At 26.5% G+C, this 18,200-nt stretch overlaps 3 protein-coding genes across 4 annotated transcripts; 2 read left to right on the forward strand and 1 right to left on the reverse strand.

Annotated features, from left to right (window-relative positions):
* The first annotated feature begins 3,487 nt into the window (after nt 1-3,487).
* On the forward strand, nt 3,488-9,954 carry LOC132949625 (nucleolar complex protein 3 homolog). Of its 2 annotated transcripts, XM_061020606.1 has the most exons (14): nt 3,488-3,637; nt 3,850-4,140; nt 4,202-4,373; nt 4,660-4,886; nt 5,217-5,373; nt 5,607-5,740; nt 6,509-6,709; nt 6,803-6,991; nt 7,061-7,242; nt 7,303-7,511; nt 7,725-7,906; nt 8,035-8,166; nt 8,240-8,340; nt 9,725-9,954. In XM_061020606.1, exons 1-14 carry the CDS (start codon nt 3,629-3,631, stop codon nt 9,897-9,899), a joined length of 2,361 nt encoding a protein of 786 aa, XP_060876589.1. In that variant the 5' UTR covers nt 3,488-3,628; the 3' UTR covers nt 9,900-9,954. The 2 variants fall into 2 exon arrangements, with proteins under 2 accessions (XP_060876589.1, XP_060876590.1); XM_061020607.1 differs by lacking the exon at nt 3,488-3,637 and having other exon boundaries at nt 4,010-4,147.
* A 118-nt stretch (nt 9,955-10,072) lies between these two features.
* Nucleotides 10,073-15,062, forward strand: LOC132949626 (WD repeat-containing protein 37). Its single transcript, XM_061020608.1, has 6 exons — nt 10,073-10,605; nt 10,676-10,848; nt 10,982-11,189; nt 12,761-12,899; nt 12,965-13,226; nt 13,397-15,062. The coding sequence occupies exons 1-6, from the start codon at nt 10,221-10,223 to the stop codon at nt 13,514-13,516; spliced, it is 1,287 nt and encodes a 428-aa protein (XP_060876591.1). The 5' UTR covers nt 10,073-10,220; the 3' UTR covers nt 13,517-15,062.
* Nucleotides 15,063-16,528: 1,466 nt separating this feature from the next.
* Nucleotides 16,529-18,190, reverse strand: LOC132949627 (ras-like GTP-binding protein Rho1). Its single transcript, XM_061020609.1, has 2 exons — nt 18,039-18,190; nt 16,529-17,776 (listed from the first exon to the last, which is right to left on the reverse strand). The coding sequence occupies exon 2, from the start codon at nt 17,771-17,773 to the stop codon at nt 17,195-17,197; it is 579 nt and encodes a 192-aa protein (XP_060876592.1). The 5' UTR covers nt 17,774-17,776; nt 18,039-18,190; the 3' UTR covers nt 16,529-17,194.
* Nucleotides 18,191-18,200: the final 10 nt, after the last annotated feature.

Raw genomic sequence — 18,200 nt, forward strand, 5'->3', positions numbered from 1 at the left:
TATTATATAGGTAAAAATCAATCTTTAATGTGATGAAATTATTTTTTTTTTTTAATATTTTATTTAACATTAAAATAAAAATTTGACTGTATATCAAATGAAAACAAACTGATCTGACACGTATAAAAAAACTTTTAAATGATAATTCAGAGACTGATGATGAAATGTTTTTTTAAATATTCATTCCATTTTATTTTATGTAAGTTAATAAATGTAAAAGACAAAAGTACATATTTCAATACATTTTAATATGCTACAAAAATGTTTTTCTTTTAATATTATTTATATATATCATATGTATGTGAGTTACATATCTATTAGAAAACATTATACAACATGTTTATGTATTAAGATACATCTGAAATATGAAAAATATATAACAGTATTGAAACATTTAATGGTTTCTTGAACATAACGTTACATAACAAAGTTAGCTGTGAAAAACCGGACATAGCAATGTTGCAATTATGTAACAGAAATATTACAGTTGTATGTTGCAATATGTCTGATTTGTTATCAAAATTACTAAATTACATTACAGAAATGTAATTGAAATATGTTGTGCTGCTAGAGATCATTGTTTCAAACTATATTTATTCCAAATTAAAATTGTACTGCATGATACATTTTTATTACACATTATATTTTCCAAGTCTGAAATAAAATATATTTATTGGATCAACTTTTATTTGGAATAAACATTATTTGTTTAGAACATAATATGACTATAAATAAAAATAATTTGAAATTTAGAATTAGAATAACGAGTTACTGATATTAGCCTGGAATTAGGAAGTCCTTTACAATCTTTACATAACAAACTCTTCCAGGTTGGTTTACGTTTGGCATGATGTACAGAATATATTATATTTCCAATTTCATATTTCATTTTAAATTTTAATAAATTGTACATTTTCGAACGGGCTAAATGATTCTTGTATGAATCCCATGACTTAATAAAGTTTATATACTCATATAGGTTTTATATATATATAAATAGACTACGTGAAAAATCTATGTAAATACTGGTAACAATGAGGCCTTTTTACACAAATATTCTTTAGTAGATGAGTTTATATCATTATTTGTACATTCAGGGCCAGTTAATAATGTAGTTACATGGAAATATTTTTATACATTAGGTTCTGTTATTTACTTATTTTTCATTTAGATTAAATACAATTTAAATTTTATGATTATAGTAGTTAATTACATTAATTAATTAATTTTTTTTTATTGATCATTAAGCCCGGAAACTATGGTCATTAACTGTTTATTTGTTTGTAGGGGAGGATACTGTTGGTTGGTAAACAGTGTTTGTAGTTTTGGCAGATTTTCAAGTGGGCACCCGTAGGTATCTGCCATGCCCGGGTGGGGGATGGTGGTGGCACTTGTTCTCCGGACACCATGACTTGCCCGAAGAAAAATGCCGCCCGTGAACCGAGGTTTGAACCAGCGCCGGTGTGCATCACAACCGACATCTTAGTCCACTCGGCCACTCCGTCCCCCTACATTAATTTAATAATCACAGATAGGCAGCTGATGTGAGCGTTATTTTTAAATTCCCTTCTCCTTCACAATAAATTTAAAAAAAAAACAATGGAAATGTGATAATTACGCAACTATATAATATTTACCTATTGAATAAAAATAATTTTTTCCAAACAAATTTTCCAAAGTTTTTTTAGCGAATATATTTGATAACAATTAGTAAATATTAAATAAAAAAAATTCAATATAAACTGGGAGGGGGGCTTGGTCCATATTAACAATAACATTATATTGTTTTAAGATGGCGTTTCACCCGCATTTGTTGTCTCCGTCTTACACACGTACGGCTTTGCAAAAACTGTTTGCGCGGGGAAGAACCGAGAAGGCTATACAGTCATAATTAAGAAACGAAATTTTCACCACATAAAAAGAAGAACTTTGGCTGTGCAATATCGTTTTTATTTTTTCGTTATCGGAACTTCAAAAAAAGTTATTAAATTTTAAAAAACACAAATAATATTGGACTTTGAAACAACAAGAACTTTTTTCGTATAAGTGATATCAAAAAAATAAAAACGATATTGCACAGTCAAAGTTCTCCTTTATTCAGTGGTGAAAATTTCGTTTTCTTAGTTATAACTGTAGCCTTCTCTGTTCTTTCCCGAAATAGTTTTTGCTATACCGTACGTGTGTAAGACCGCGACAATACAAATGTGGGTGAAACGTCCTTTTAAGGGGTATGCATACTGACCGTTTCTAAGGAGTTCAATATAGGCAATTTTATATTTGTGTGCATGTGGGTCGTGTAAATGTGTACGTAGTAAGTGATCATTAGTGTGAGTGACTGTGTAAATAAATAGCGAAGCGCACCCGCACGTACACGTACATGTCAGTAATACAGCATTTTACACACTTTATTTCAAATGTGAATTTTAGTGAAACACTGCAACTTAGTTTCGTATTTCCAATAATATAGCTTACTGAGTGACATTACAGTATGAACACCTATTATACAAATTGAAGAGAAGAAGTTTATCTAGGTTTGTATAGGAGTCGATTTTCGATATTTTATTTTGAAAGTCCAATATTTAACTCTAAAACTTGTAAAATGATATTTTACTTTTTCAATTTGAATTATTGAGTTTAGTAATATTAAAATATTTAAAATTGACTTTTATACAGACATAAATTAACTTCTCTTCTACAATATTGATAATTGGTGTATTTACACTCAAACCACTCAATAAACCATATTTTTGTAAATACAAAAGTACATTTTCATAGAATTTTTCAATGCTATTAATTCCCCTTAAATAATTCGCGTAAACATAAAGTGTTGCCCGGCGACCCGGCGTATAGTATAGGCAAAATAAGTACATTATTGCAGTGTTCAAGATTTAAGCTCGTTCAAGCTTCGTTCAAGTTACTTATAAATTATTAATATAGGGCTATGTGGGTAAAATTAGTCGCCCATATGAAGACATCGATTATATTCATAGATCATATTAATACCTATTTGTTAATCATTATTCATTACGCATTAGTCATTAGTTATTAATTATTTTTTATTAGTACAATAATAATTATCATAGATTGTTTGAATAGTAATATACCTATGAATGATGATTGATGATTACTATTCAAGTGATAATCACTTATTTTATTAAATAATACCTCATAAATACATTTTTTGGGAATTTTTTCCGTCAGGTTTTTTTCTGGACTTTTTTTCCGTAGCCATTTTTCCGCGATCCTTCTTTATTAGATCTTGGGTACTGTAACCACAGAATAAGTAAAATTTCACATTTTCACCTATTCTGTGCTGTAACAACCAGCTGATGATTATTACAAAAACATCATTGAAACAGAACAAAACAGAAAAAAAAATTGGAACAAATATGTTGTGGAACTATAGATCAAGGTGTATTGATAGACCTTGCTATAGATATTATAATATTCCCGTCCATGATAGATAAAGATAATAGATAAAGAGATAATAAAATCAATTTGAATAAATTTAAGGTTATGTAACAACTATAAAAATACATGCACATTAAAAAAAATAAAAACAATAATTAATATTGGTGCTCGACGTGTATCGTTTAAAACGATAATTTGAACTAATATTTTTATAAAAATGGTTAAAGTAAGTTAAATAATTATATATAAGTTATATATAAGTACTTGATTTTATGGTATATTTTATAGTAGTAAATATATTATAAAATCAATGGTACTGAATAGTTATATGTTAAATCATCAATTTTATTTACTCTCAACTTTAACTTACTATATAATTTGTATTATAAGTATTTTTGTTACCTTAAATTTAGTTCTAATTGTATGTTTTTTATTTAGAAAAATATGGTTAAAACAAGGGGTAAAACAAGCAGTGTTAAAAGGCGTAATCATTTACGAAATAAAGGACACATCAAAACAAAAAAACATAAGTCTAAAGCCTATAACGTGCCTCAACCTCCATTAAAAAGACGAGATGATCCACCTGAAGAAATTGAGGAAGAAGAAGCAGAAAACAGTGATATTGGAGATGATATGTTAGAAATGGTTGACCAAGAAGATTTGGATTTTCTTAAAAAAAATATTAGCAACCAAAATTATAAGCTGTACAACCGTATTCAAATTACTAATGTAAATTGTAAATAATTTACTTTTTTTCATTGTTTTATCTATTAACAATGTGTGTATTTAGGATGGTAAAAATAAAAGAACTCGAGAAAACGATGATGAAGAACTTGAAAATGAGTATGAAAGTAGTTCAATGATGATGAAAGCAGATGATGTATCTATTAAGAAACCTTTGTTACCGATTAAAACTAAAGATGGGATTTTAAGAAGATACACTTTAGAAAAGGATGAAATAGGTAAGATATATATTATTTTATATTTATCTGTACCTAAAAAATAAAAAAATGTAATTAGTAGGTACAGTAAAATTGTATCAACTGAAATACATGGAAATTGCATAATAATAATAATTGTAATCAAAAAAGTCTTAACATATTTTATTGAAGTTCTCTTGAGTCATCTAGACTAAACGTTTAACTTTAACAATTTATTATCTATTCCTATACTTGCTTGTGATCAAACTTTTCTTAGAAATTTTTATAATATATTAATAAACTTAATGAATTTATTCATATGTTTTAGAAATAGAGAAATCACAACCTAAAAAGAAAATAATAGAAGACAATAAAGAAAATAATGATGAGTATGTTTGGTTGGATGCTATCGAACCTAAAAAAGAAATATCAGTTAATAAAGGTGAACCAATTAGTGTTGCAAAACTATATGCTAAAAGAGAAAACACAATTCAAAATTATAAACAGCGTATTGGACTATTAGCTAGCACTTTATTAGAGAATCCTGATCTAAAGGTAATTTTTATTTACATGAGCCTAATAATATCCAAAAATATATTTTATTCACACTTTGTAATCTGTATTAAACACGTTATCTTGATTTTCATTTTCCTCTTTTACAATATGCTTATTAGTGTTAAAGTTATTTAGTTTTAGTGATCAAAATATCTTCAAAATACCTGTTTGTTTGATATTTTTCTTTAATTATTATTTTTTTACTATTAATTTCTTTAAAATCTTAGTTGGAAAATCTAGATTTTACATAGTTGTCATTCTGAGCAAACAAGAAATATATTGATAATTCTAATATGCCTAATGTAGCTATTATACTTTTTAAACTTTTAGATTGGAAACATTGTACATCTCTTAGAAATAATGGAAAAACGTGATCCAGAATTACAAGTTGTGATAAAAAAATTAGCAACTCTAACATTGTTGGAAGTTTTTAAGGATCTCTTACCAAGTTATCAATTAAAACTGGATAAACATGATGGAGTAAAATGTGAGTTTCTTGATAATAATATTTTTTTTCTTGTAATATTTAAATTCTTTAATGTTTTTTTTGTTATTGTATGTAAAATATTTAAATATACATATTATATTTTAACTATCTTCTTTTCAATGTATATTATATAAATGTTAATAATTATTGACCGACAATTAAAAATGTCTTCATGATCAGGTACTTATTTGATTATTTACTCTTAACTAAACGCATTTATGTTTTGTTTTTAGTGAAATTGGTTACAAAAGAGTTGATTGGCTATGAAGGACAATTGCTCAAGGGTTACAAAATTTATTTAACCAATTTAGAGAAAATGGCTAGTTGCCTCCACAAAAAGAAAGGAGATACCCGAGTCATAACAAATGTAAGTTTTTTATTGAACTTAAGTTAGAAATTAAACTCGCAGGCATATATGATTTGAATTTTTAAAGAGAGTTCAATTAGTTTATTTAAAAAAAAAAATTAAGGTTTTTTTTTTTTTTTTATTTGCTTTCGGTATAAACCATTACAGCACAACAATTAATATATAATACATCAGACAAGATTACATAATAAAAAAAAAAAAAAAAAAAAAATTAAGGTTATACATTATAATTTCCATTTTAATTGGGATTCTTTGAATTTTTTTGGTTCAACTATTGGTTTAAAAATGTAATGTTTGTAAATAATTATAGAATGTTTCTTAAATACAATAATAATATTGTCTATCTAGTATGTCAAATATGTTACTGGGTTTAAATTGATTTTTCTCTTGTTGAGAAAGTGGTTGTTGCATTGGTATTTTAGTGTTTAATTTTAGATTCAATTAGTAAGGTCCATCAATCAATACATTTTAGAACAGTTTGCTTACCATATCATTAGATTGTGCATAAGTTTAATTGTGCCAAGTTACTAGTTGGTAATTATATTTTCCTTAGTTAATTTGTGTACTTGTTACTTTTCTATGAGCTTTATAGTTACCATAAGTTTAAAACTCGATTAAATTATGGATTATCAGTTTTTTGATATAGTTGCCAATTTGATATTTTTGGTAAAATAAATAAAAAATATATACATTTTTTATCTACTTGTCCGTAAAAACATAAAATACCATCAATAGTAAGTATTAAATTAACTTATTTTATTATTTTAGGTCCATATAAATTTGGCTGAAATGGCTGTTAATTGTATGTGTGAATTATTAATTTCTCATTCATATTTTAATTATGCAGTCAACATTGGGCATTTGTTAACTCTTTACTTAGATAACAAAAATACTAATGTTAGAAAAAAAGTTGAAGAGACATTTATTAAAATTTTTAAAGAAGATAAAAAAGGAACTATTTCATTAGTGGTAAGAACTAAAAAACTTCTTTACATGTCTGAAAAAAATATTTTAATATAGCTATTATGAATAATTGAGAATTATATTTATGTATATAATTAGATAGTACGGCGCATAAATCAACTTGTTAAGACTAGAAGTCATTGTGTGCACAGTGAACTCTTATCTGTTTTACTTGCATTGCCTATCCGAAATGTCAATCTTGATAAAGAAAAAGAAGACATTTTGAAATCAAAAAAATTTATGACCAGAAAACAAAAATTATTAGCTATGTCTAAAAAAGAACGTAAAGTAAGATCTCACTATTATTTATGTTATGTACAATATTATTATTAAATAAATAATTATTTATATTTTTAGCGAAGTAAAATGTTGGATAAATTAGATAAAGAAATGCTTGAGACAAAAGCTGAAGAAAATGTTAAAAGTCACTTGAACAATTTAACTGAAATAACTAAACTTGTATTTTTGATATACTTCAGAATATTAAAAACTGCTCCGCGTTCTAAGTTATTATCTGTTTGTCTTGAAGGATTAGCAAAGTTAGTGTTATAAATGCATTGTTAGTATTTCTGTGAAATTGAATTTACTGTTTTATGTAGATACAGCCATTCAATCAACTTAGAATTTTACCACGATATTCTCACAGTTTTGGATTCAGTTATTAAGAAACATCAACTGAATGTTCATGAACAACTTTGTTGTATTAAGACTATTTTTGTCATACTATCTGGACAAGGAACTGTAATCAACATTGATCCTGTTCACTTTTATTCTCATTTGTATAGAGTTATTCCTGAATTAGATTGTTGTAAGTTTAAAAACCCTTTTTTTTTTAATGAAATCATTGGAATACCCATTTAATTTAATTCATAATCAAATGTTAATAAATTATAGATTATTTAATATTTTTAATCTATAAAATACTGTATGCACTATGCTTATAATAAACTTTTATGAAAATTTTGTTTGCAAATAGAATAATATATACTAATTTTAATTTTAATATATTAACAATTTTTAGGTAAATATCATGATAATTTAGAAACTTTCCTTCGTACAATTGAAGCATTGTTTTTAGTGGGTCGCAAGAAAGTAACTGCCAATTCTACACTGTCGTTTGTGAAAAGAATGTCCACGTTGAGTCTTCAAACCCTTCACAATGCATCACTAGGGATCTTAGCTGCTCTTCGAACTATAATACAAGTAATTATATTAACTATTTGTCATTTGTATATATTTTGTATCTTATCTTATATTAATAATATGTATCATCATTTTCTTAAAGCATTATTATTTATATTTTAATTCATATTACCTATTTTTTTTTTAAGACAAATAAGAACACAGAATCTTTATTAGATGTTGACCCATCTTATGGACAAGGAATTTACAATGCTGAATTACAAGAACCGGAACATAGTAACGCTGGAAGTACATCATTATGGGAACTTCCAGCATTACAGGTTAGTAATTACTAATTTGTTTGATGCAATAATATTCATAATACCAATTTAATATATGTATTATTTTTTTTAGAGGCATTATCATCCTGAAGTATGTAGATTATCAAAAACTGTTGCTTCATTGACAGTTTCACAAAATAACTATAACAATTTAAAACCAGAATTAGCCAAAATGTAAGTGCAATGCTCATACAGTAATTCATGATATTTCATCTGGTAAATGATAATATTGGGGTTATTAAGAAGTATTAAAAAATTACTAAGATTTATATCTTACTTTTATAAATTACCATTGTTGTAAATTGGCAATTCATGTTAATTTATTTTTAGATCTGAAAATTTAGAAATATTACTCATTTATTGAATTTATGATGGTCAATATGAATACAGTGAAACCTCGATAACTCGAACGAATATCTTTGCCCCTTTATTTCAATAAGACATTTTTTTCTATAACTCAATTTTTTTTTCCCCGATTGATTCGAGTTATTGAGGTTTCACTGTATATGATTCTTAGTAATAGCAAAACTATAAAATATTAGGTAATTTATTTTTGAAAGAGACCATTATTTAATATTCTTATCAGTTAATGCCTAATTGTTTTTATGTCTTTATAGTCTCGCTAAGTTAAATTATTTTATTATAAAATATAGAATTTGAAGTTAATTAAGTTTCATTAAGAATCATGTTTGTATAAATCTAGTATAACTGTTGACCTTAGAATACAGATAAGCCAAGAATTTTAAAAATTACATTTCTTAGGGCCAGTTGTACCATCTCTGATTAAAGTTAACCGGAGTTTAATTGGCCGAATTTGCCCGGTTAAATATCTGTTATCAGCTGATTATGCGTAATCAAAGTTTAACCGTATACAGTACAACTGGCCCTTAGTTCTTATTATAGATTTATATTTCATTTTGAAGAGGTTGCCGATAAATGTTAATAGTGTTTGAAATTTGGGGTGGGGCTGTAGATAGTCTATACTTGATACTATTATGATCCTTTTAAATTATAGTAATAAAATCATTAGTTTTGGGGGGACTATTCTAGGAGGGCTAAGCACCTCCAGCCCCCTCCCCCTATTTGCGCCTATGTGGTTGCCGTACTTAGATGACCTGTTGTCTTTGGACTTAGTTTAACAATGTATAAATCTATGTACTGGATTCTTACTACAATTTGTTTATACTTAATATTGGAGTAAGTTTACCTATTATCAAATTTGTAAAGAAGAATATAGACTGCTCGAATGAAGATATTTTGTTTATATTTTTATTTTTAAAAAAAATATGAAAAAAAACTTAGCTCAAGCACAGTTTATATTCACCTAATCATCGCTACAAGTTTTATAATAAGTAAACCTCTAATATTAATTATAAATAATATTTAGTAGATTTATTTAAAAATATTAAATTGTTATCTCAAACATAAAATGTTTTTACTTAAGAGAACGTTAATTTTATATTTTAGAAATAACATAATTATTTTAATTAAAGAATGTTATTTTAAAAAGAAAATCTGCCCTGTTTTATATACCTAATTAAAATGTTTTTAATTGTAGGACGCCCAGCGAGTGGTTTAAAGAGTATGATCCAAGTAATGTGGCATTCAATCCAGCAGTTATGCCTCCAGTGAAGGTACCTCAGCGGATACCTGCACATTATCCAACTCTTCCATATTCTGATGTTCTGGATAAAAAATTCCCCAATGTTGATTTCTCAAAAGATTTTTTTTGAATTTGTATGTTTTCTAATTATAATGTATTAAACAAGAATTTTATTACAAAGGAAATAGTCTATTTTTTTCAGTGTTAATTAAATTAACATTTTGGTAACCCCTAGTATTGATTATTCTGCTGGTTGCTGTGTGACACTGATAAGAAAAAATAGGATTCAAATATTATTCTGTCTGTAGTGGCTAATCAGTAATCTGGTAATCACATAGTATCAATATTCAATATTACTCTATAATACTCTTTTGAATTACCAACAAGACTACAAAGTACAAATGTGCCAAACTTAATTTTTTTTTAATACTGCCTGTGATAAATCGTTACAATGCACAAAACGGAAGTTGACATTCCACCTACCATTCGAAAACGTCTAATTCATCTTTTTGGACTTATCGAAAAGGAATTCGAGACTGTGTGCCAAGAAAATGTTGTTCTGCAGGAAAAAGTGGAGTCACTCACTGAGAAAGTTAACGAAAAGTACTTGACGACTGAACAATTTCAAGTAAATTCAAAACAAAAACCGCCGACTGGGCAAAAACTTAAAACTGCAGAAAAATTAAAAGCACAAACTAGTAAAATAGTATCTAGCTTTAAAAGTCCTTCAGCTGCTAATTGTCAGTTTGTAAAAGAATATGGCGGACACAGAGATGGCTTGTGGGATTTAGCGTTACCTCATACTGGACAGCCTGTCATTGGGACCTGTTCAGCAGGTATGTACTATTAAAAAAAATAAGTATATTTTGTCTTGTAGGTTCCTAATCCTTTTCACCTTACACTTAGATCACACCGCAAGAATATGGTGTATTGAAACTGGTACACCACTTTTACAATACACTGGCCATGCGGGATCTATTAATTCTATAAAATTCCATCCTAGTAAAGATTTAGCTCTCACATCAAGCGGTGATCAAACTATTCACATTTGGCAGGCAGCTGTTAATCTAGATAATTTAGTGAGTGTGTTATTTTTCTTAATTAACTATATTTTTAATAATTTTATATTTTCCATCATTTTGATATTCTATATAATATAATATTTTGTTTAATCAGGCTATAGCTTGTAAAATTCCTATTTTAATTTTATAGAGGGATCGGGAATCTGATGACACCGAGACTGAAGATGACCGAGTTGTCCCAATATTACGTACACCTTCATGTACATTTTTGGGACATAATGGGCCAGTTATGGCTAGTGATTGGTTACTGGGTGGTGATCAAATTATTACTGCATCATGGGATAGAACTGCCAATTTGTATGATGTTGAAACCAGTGAACTGTTAAATTCACTAACTGGTAAGTTATGTATTGATAGCTATAATAATTGTTAGTCACTAGTTAAATAATTAATGTTTTAATTAAAACTAATATGAGGTCAAATGCTTAAAAGTTAAAAAGTTCCTGAATAAAGACAAATTTTTCATAATTAATACTTGATAAATATTTTAGTTTCATTTTTTGTAACGTGTATTACAATTTACAACCTATAAGGATTGTTTTAGCATAACTAATATTAGCTTTAATAACAGCTATACTATAAAGATCTGTTTAATCATTATTCGTTTTTTTCTAAAATTAGAAATCTTTATTAATATATTTTTTGTAAAATAACCAACTATAGTAGGAGTATATCAATTTTTGATATAATATAATAATATATACTTATACCTGACAGTTATCACTTATAAATACATAAATAAATGCACATATTTATATTTATATAGCATTGTTTTACAAGATTTCACCAATTTTCTAAAATCTAAAATCAAATAATTGATTAAAATTGTATTAACCAAAAAGGAATATTATACATAACAAATTTGTGTTCAGCAGAATTCATTTTGTGTCGTTAATTTTAATATTAAATATTAAATTTAGCATCAAAAAATTGCATGCAAGACATTTTGTAGGCTTGTATTGCTATTCAAATTTTAAAATGAGTAAGGTATGAGCCGAGGTATGAGCATAGAGCATTTTAAAATTGTAATATTTTAGATTTATTACTAGAGTACGGATTTTAATGCACTAAAATGTGTCAAAATATGCTATATAATATGTAGTAAAAATTGTGAAAATATGCCACAAATATGGAAGAAAAAAAATATTAAATTGTGCAGTATGTTAAAAGAATCACAATTTAATAACTTTTAATTATTCAAAAATAATTTAAAACAAATTAAATAACTTATAATTATAACTATAGTTATCTACCTACTTAATAAACAAAACATTTTTTAATATTACTAAAATTAACATTTAGTTCCTATAAAATATATGAATAAATTTTATGCTTGAAAAATTAATCTATTATAATATTTAAAGGTAAGATCATCTTGGAAGCTTTTATTTATCTTTTAATTTTAAAGCAAGTTTGATCATTAATAAATGTGCAAGAACATTATTGTTTTAAAATGTTCATAACTTGCTTTGTAAATTTGGTATATTAAAATATCAACAAAATCATGTGAGATGCCCTGGATAACAATCTTACCTTCAAATTGTATAATGAATCAATTCACTTTAGTTTTAAAAATAACAGATTAAAATGGATGTGGTATGTTGTATGTTTGTGAAATGGACACAACACATGTGGGCATATGTAGCATCCACTTGAAAAAATCCCATGTCAGATACTTAAATTACACTTGATAGTTGGCTTTAAATGCAAGGGCTTATACATTGGACACTGGTATGCTTCAGTAAACACTTAATATTTTATATTAACAATACTGTATAAAAGATGTACATGGGTATAAGTTTTTTATAACTGTTATTTTAGAATAGGACCTAAACTACTAATACTTCATGAGTGATACTTTAAAGAATTAAAAATATGGTCCTAAATTAAATGAAATTAAAATTTTCAGGACATGATGAAGAATTAACTTATACTTCTTCACATCATTCCCAGAAGTTGGTTGTCACTGCTTCTAGAGACACTACATTTAGATTGTGGGATTTTCGAGAAGCTATAAACTCAGTTTCAGTTTTTCAAGGTCATACAGAGTAAGTTATTAACTGTGTTAGGTAAATATACTGTGGTAATAGTTAATATTGAAACAATGTTACAGTACAGTGACTTGTGCAGTTTTCACATCTGCTGGACCTGGCGGAGAAGATAAATTAGTATCTGGGTCAGATGATCGGTCCATAAAAGTTTGGGAATTACGTAATATGCGCTCTCCAATTACTACTATCAGAGCTGAATCTGGTGTAAATCGCTTTGCTATTGCTTCTAATGGTGTCATCGCTATTCCTCATGACAATCGACAAGTTATGTTGTACGACATGACTGGACAACGAGTTAACAGAATACCCAGAACAGCTAGAAATGTAAAAACTGTTTTTCTTAATTTAGTATCTAATGAAATCAATACCAAATCTAAAATATTCCATTTTAAAATGTCATAAATCACATTAAAAATACAAATTATAATACTATACAGTATATTTGTGAAAAATACAACATTTTATTAATGTGAAATTGTATTATTTTTTTTTAGAGACATAGACGTATGGTAACAGCTGTTGCGTGGAGTGAAGATAATCCATTTGCTAATTTATTTTCTTGCGGATTTGATCGATTAGCTTTAGGGTGGTCTGTTCAGTTATGTAAAGACTGATCCTTATTAATATATCAAGTTCAGGTATGTTAAGTAATGGCTTGTCATATTTTTATAAATAAAATTTTTACTTCTTTTTCTGTTTCCTGGTTTGTATGTATGTATGTATGTATGTATGTATGTATGTATGTATGTGTGTGTGTGTATAAATCCTAATTTCTTTCTGTAAAACTCAAAATCTTTTAAGTTACATTTTTAAATATATATTGTATTAACATTGTTACAATTTGTTTTTTTGCGTCCTGATTTGTTATTTTTTTTGTTGATAGCCTAATAGTATAAACTAGTATTTATTAGAATATTTTATAAGAAAAGTCATATTATATTTTTAATTTTTATTAAAATATTTATTTAATTTAAGTCTTTCAAATATCATTATATTATTAGTCATGAGGAATGTAATCTATGAAATTCAATGTGATTCAGCATGAACAAAAGAAAAAATAGTCTGATAGAAGTAACAAATTACAAAGAAATATTATACTTATTACTTATATTATATTTAATATTTATACTCCAATACTTAATAATCTATTATTTATAAGAAATTATACTGTCATTACAGAACATTTATTTTTAAGAGCAACTTCTGATCCAATTAATTACATGATAATATCAAAACTTATAATTTGTTGTATAATGACAATTTCATAAGATATATAATATGTAAATTAGAATTTAATCTGTTCCTTTGTTTGTAGTATCAGTATTCTTCTTTGTTAATTTTATTATCACAAAATATATAACAACTCTTTAAAACTGGAGTATAATTATTTAAGAGGATGTGATACGATACCTGCATGTGTTGTCTCCGTCTTACTAGTGTGTAACATACCAAATTGTACGCTCAGCAGAACACGTATAGCTCTGTTAATTTAAAAATAATAGTGAATTGACATCTTACAAGATCTAAAGGTAAAATAATTACCAAGGCAACCTATTTTTATAATATTTTAATTTTAAAGTGAGTTAGAATATCTTAGAATGTACAATTTACAATTTTAAAATACTCGCTTTAAAATTAAAATATAATAAAAAGCCTATGAGGTTGCCTAGATAATAATCTTACTTTAAGATTTTATAAGAGGTCAATTCACTCTAATTTTTAATTTAATGGAGCTACATGTGTTCAGCTGAGCGTAAAATTTGTTATGTTACGCACTTGTAAGACAGAGACAACACACGAGGATATCACGTCCTCTTAAGAAGATACAGATATAATGCCAAAATCAGATGGTGGTTCAATTATACAGTTTTTCAGTATGCTTATGAAAAATATGTAATATAAAAATAACAATAAAACTAGAAGGATTATAAGTAAGTTTGTTGATCAATCAACTTAAAATGTTATGAATTAATAACAGATTTCCATTCTTCAATGAACTTTAATGAAAATTCAACATATTATTGTAGTTGAAAAATGTGTTATTTTCAATCACTTACCAGTTACTTGTAAATGGGTTAATATTCTTCTTATAATATTATTGTTTATTTGTTTAGATATTTCAATAATTATTTGTTGTACAATAAAATGTATACAAAATTATCAGAATATAAGTTATTCAATTTTTCCTTTATAAATACATATAGTTGAGGATTGAGCTGACCTCCTGGCTCCTAGTAATAAAGATTTACTTTAATTACTTCTAACAAGTGGTTAGGTGAAAATCAAAGAAACAATGAACAAAAATGATTAAATATTTATTTTTGAAGATATTAGGTAGTTAACAAAAGCGCTAAACAATTTTGTAACAACAAAATAGACTTCATTGTCAAAAATGACATTTTATTGAGAATATAAAAAATAATAATAATAATTAATAAGTAAACAAGTACAATATTCATAAGCTATTCATAGTAGTTTAAATGTATTTTTTGTATATAAATGAAATTTTAAACCATAAAAATAAATTGAGTTATAACATATAAGCTTTCGTTAATTTACAAAATAAATGCATATTTATTTGATCAAAATACACAAAACAAATGTTTAGAAAACCAATTTTAAATTAAATAAAAAAATAATAATAAATAAAAAAATGTATATGCTTTAATAAAAAGTAAAAAATAAAATAATAAATAACATACCACTAAAAGCAATTATAGCTGTTAAAGAATAATATGATTTTTATATCGTCCACTAATTTCTTTCTTTAAAATATTTATTAGGTAATATCAAGTAAACAAAATTGTGTTATATTAACTAAATGTTAATGTATCAAAAAAATAATTGGAAAATATATATGTTGGGCTAGAGTCTGCCATTGGTTAAGTCTGTGCTAATCGCTAAATATAATTGTCAAGATACGACATAATACAAACATAAATATTTTCAAAAAATCAATACATTATAATATAGAATGATAACTGTATAAAAATAAATATTATATTGTAAAAACTGAAAATTTGGGAATAATCTATAAAAAATTAATAATTAAATGGCCATCCTATTAGTAGAATAACTAAAAAAAAAAATGTTAGAATATACCAAAATAGTTCTAACTGCAAATATTATTAAATTTGATCAGACATTCTCTATCTATATATTATATTCAACAACTTTAGTAAATAGGATAAAAAGTGTGTTTTTTTAAGCAATGCAAATAATGTATATTTGATTTTATATGCTACTTCAGTGCACCATTTAGCCGTTTAAAAACTTATTGAAAATGTAAATTTATACAATTCAAGAAAAATTACTTAATTTACTCTATAATGATTATAAATACCACATTTCTAAAGTAAAATAATTTTGAAAACTTGAAACAGTTATAATATAAAATATAAAATTATAACTGAACATTATTTTAGTATAATATTTATTATCTGACATATTTTGAGATGTATAAAATAAACTTAAGTAATTCTTAAGAAGCATGGCAATTACAACTACTGAACTACATTTTCTTAAGCTTTTTTTGATATGTATTAATATCATATTATTCATAAAGAAATGTATTTTTCACGTAAAAAAGGCAGTAAATGTACAAAAAAAAAAAAGTACTGATGAAATACAATAGGTAATACTGAAATTTTATTTTTAAGATAACCAATGATATATCCAGTATTCACACATTATTGTTAATGGTTATGTTACATTGTGCCTTATGGTTAATCCCGCCAATAAAAAAATCAATTTCTTTTCCAAACTAGTACAATGGATATAAAAATACTAAAGATGTAATTAGAATAAGGAACACCTAAAGTGGGTGAATCATATTACTAATACATTTTTTTTTTTTTTGAACAATTTAATCTAATTCTACAAAAATTTAATTCCTACACAAGATTATATGATTATTGATTGTAAGATTAATATTTCATTTCGAGTCATTTCAATAATAAATATTTGGTGTTAAATGTTGGTAACCATCAAAGGTTAGCACAGTTCTAGGGAGTCATGTTTATAGTATATTATAGGTCAGAGAAGCTGTAAAAAAAAATATATATATAAATATAAATATCTTAACAAAAAGAAAAACAATATTTATAGATGAGAAATGAAATTGACAATTAAGTAACCTTATCTCCTTTCTATATGTATATAAAAAAAAAAGGTTTTATTGAAATATATGCTTGGCTAAAACCCGGAAGACTGAAACGCGAGAATAGAACTTAAATTAAAAATAAAACCATGGCAATTTATGTTATTAATTTTTATGTATGATTTCTATTAATTTAAAGTAGACGACATCGCCCCTTCTTTTTCTTTTTAACCTGTAAAGCTGCTCTAGTTGAAGTTTCAAATACTTCACGGACACCCTCCTTACTTTTAGCTGAACATTCCAAATAAGCAAATGCATTGATCTTTTCGGCCATTGCTCGCCCCTCTTCTGGCCTCACGGGCTCTTGTTTCATCTTGTTCAACTCGCGAATCGTATTTGGATCATTACGCAAGTCTTTTTTGTTACCAACCAATATAATCGGCACATTTGGACAGAAATGTTTCACTTCCGGTGTCCATTTCTCTGGGATATTCTCTAACGAATCTGGTGAATCTATGGAGAAACACATGAGGATAACATCCGTGTCAGGATAGGACAATGGTCTTAGTCTATCATAATCTTCTTGACCCGCTGTATCCCACAGCGCTAGTTCTACTTGTTTGCCATCGACTTCTATATCAGCTACATAGTTCTCAAACACGGTAGGTACATATACTTCTGGGAATTGATCTTTGGAAAACACAATGAGCAGACAAGTTTTTCCGCAGGCACCGTCGCCGACGATGACGAGTTTTTTTCGAATGGCCGCCATGGTCTAAAACGGAAAACAGTACTACATCATTATACAATCAAACGTTTGTTCTAGATATTAAAGGGCGCAACAACTAAAATTGGTAAAAATTGAAAACAAAATACGATTGAACTGCGCTAATCAAACACCATACACACACTTATCCACACTTAATATACAAACGTGAAACGGAACAGATCAGAAATTAGTAAAAAATACTGTAACATAAGCAATAAGCATACCTACATAACATAACATATAAAAATAATTGAAGATAATTTATTACCTCAGCTTACAGGAGGAGTATTTAAATTCGATGTCCAACAGGTGTATTTTATTTTAATTAACGAGAAACTTAAAATAATTTAATTGCTTGATTGAATATTGAAGTGAAAATAAAAAAATAAACAAAATTTATCAGATATCAATGTTTACCTATTTTTTTTTA

The sequence above is a fragment of the Metopolophium dirhodum genome, chromosome 7, assembly GCF_019925205.1.
Source record: "Metopolophium dirhodum isolate CAU chromosome 7, ASM1992520v1, whole genome shotgun sequence".
NCBI classification, from domain to species: Eukaryota; Metazoa; Arthropoda; class Insecta; order Hemiptera; family Aphididae; genus Metopolophium; species Metopolophium dirhodum.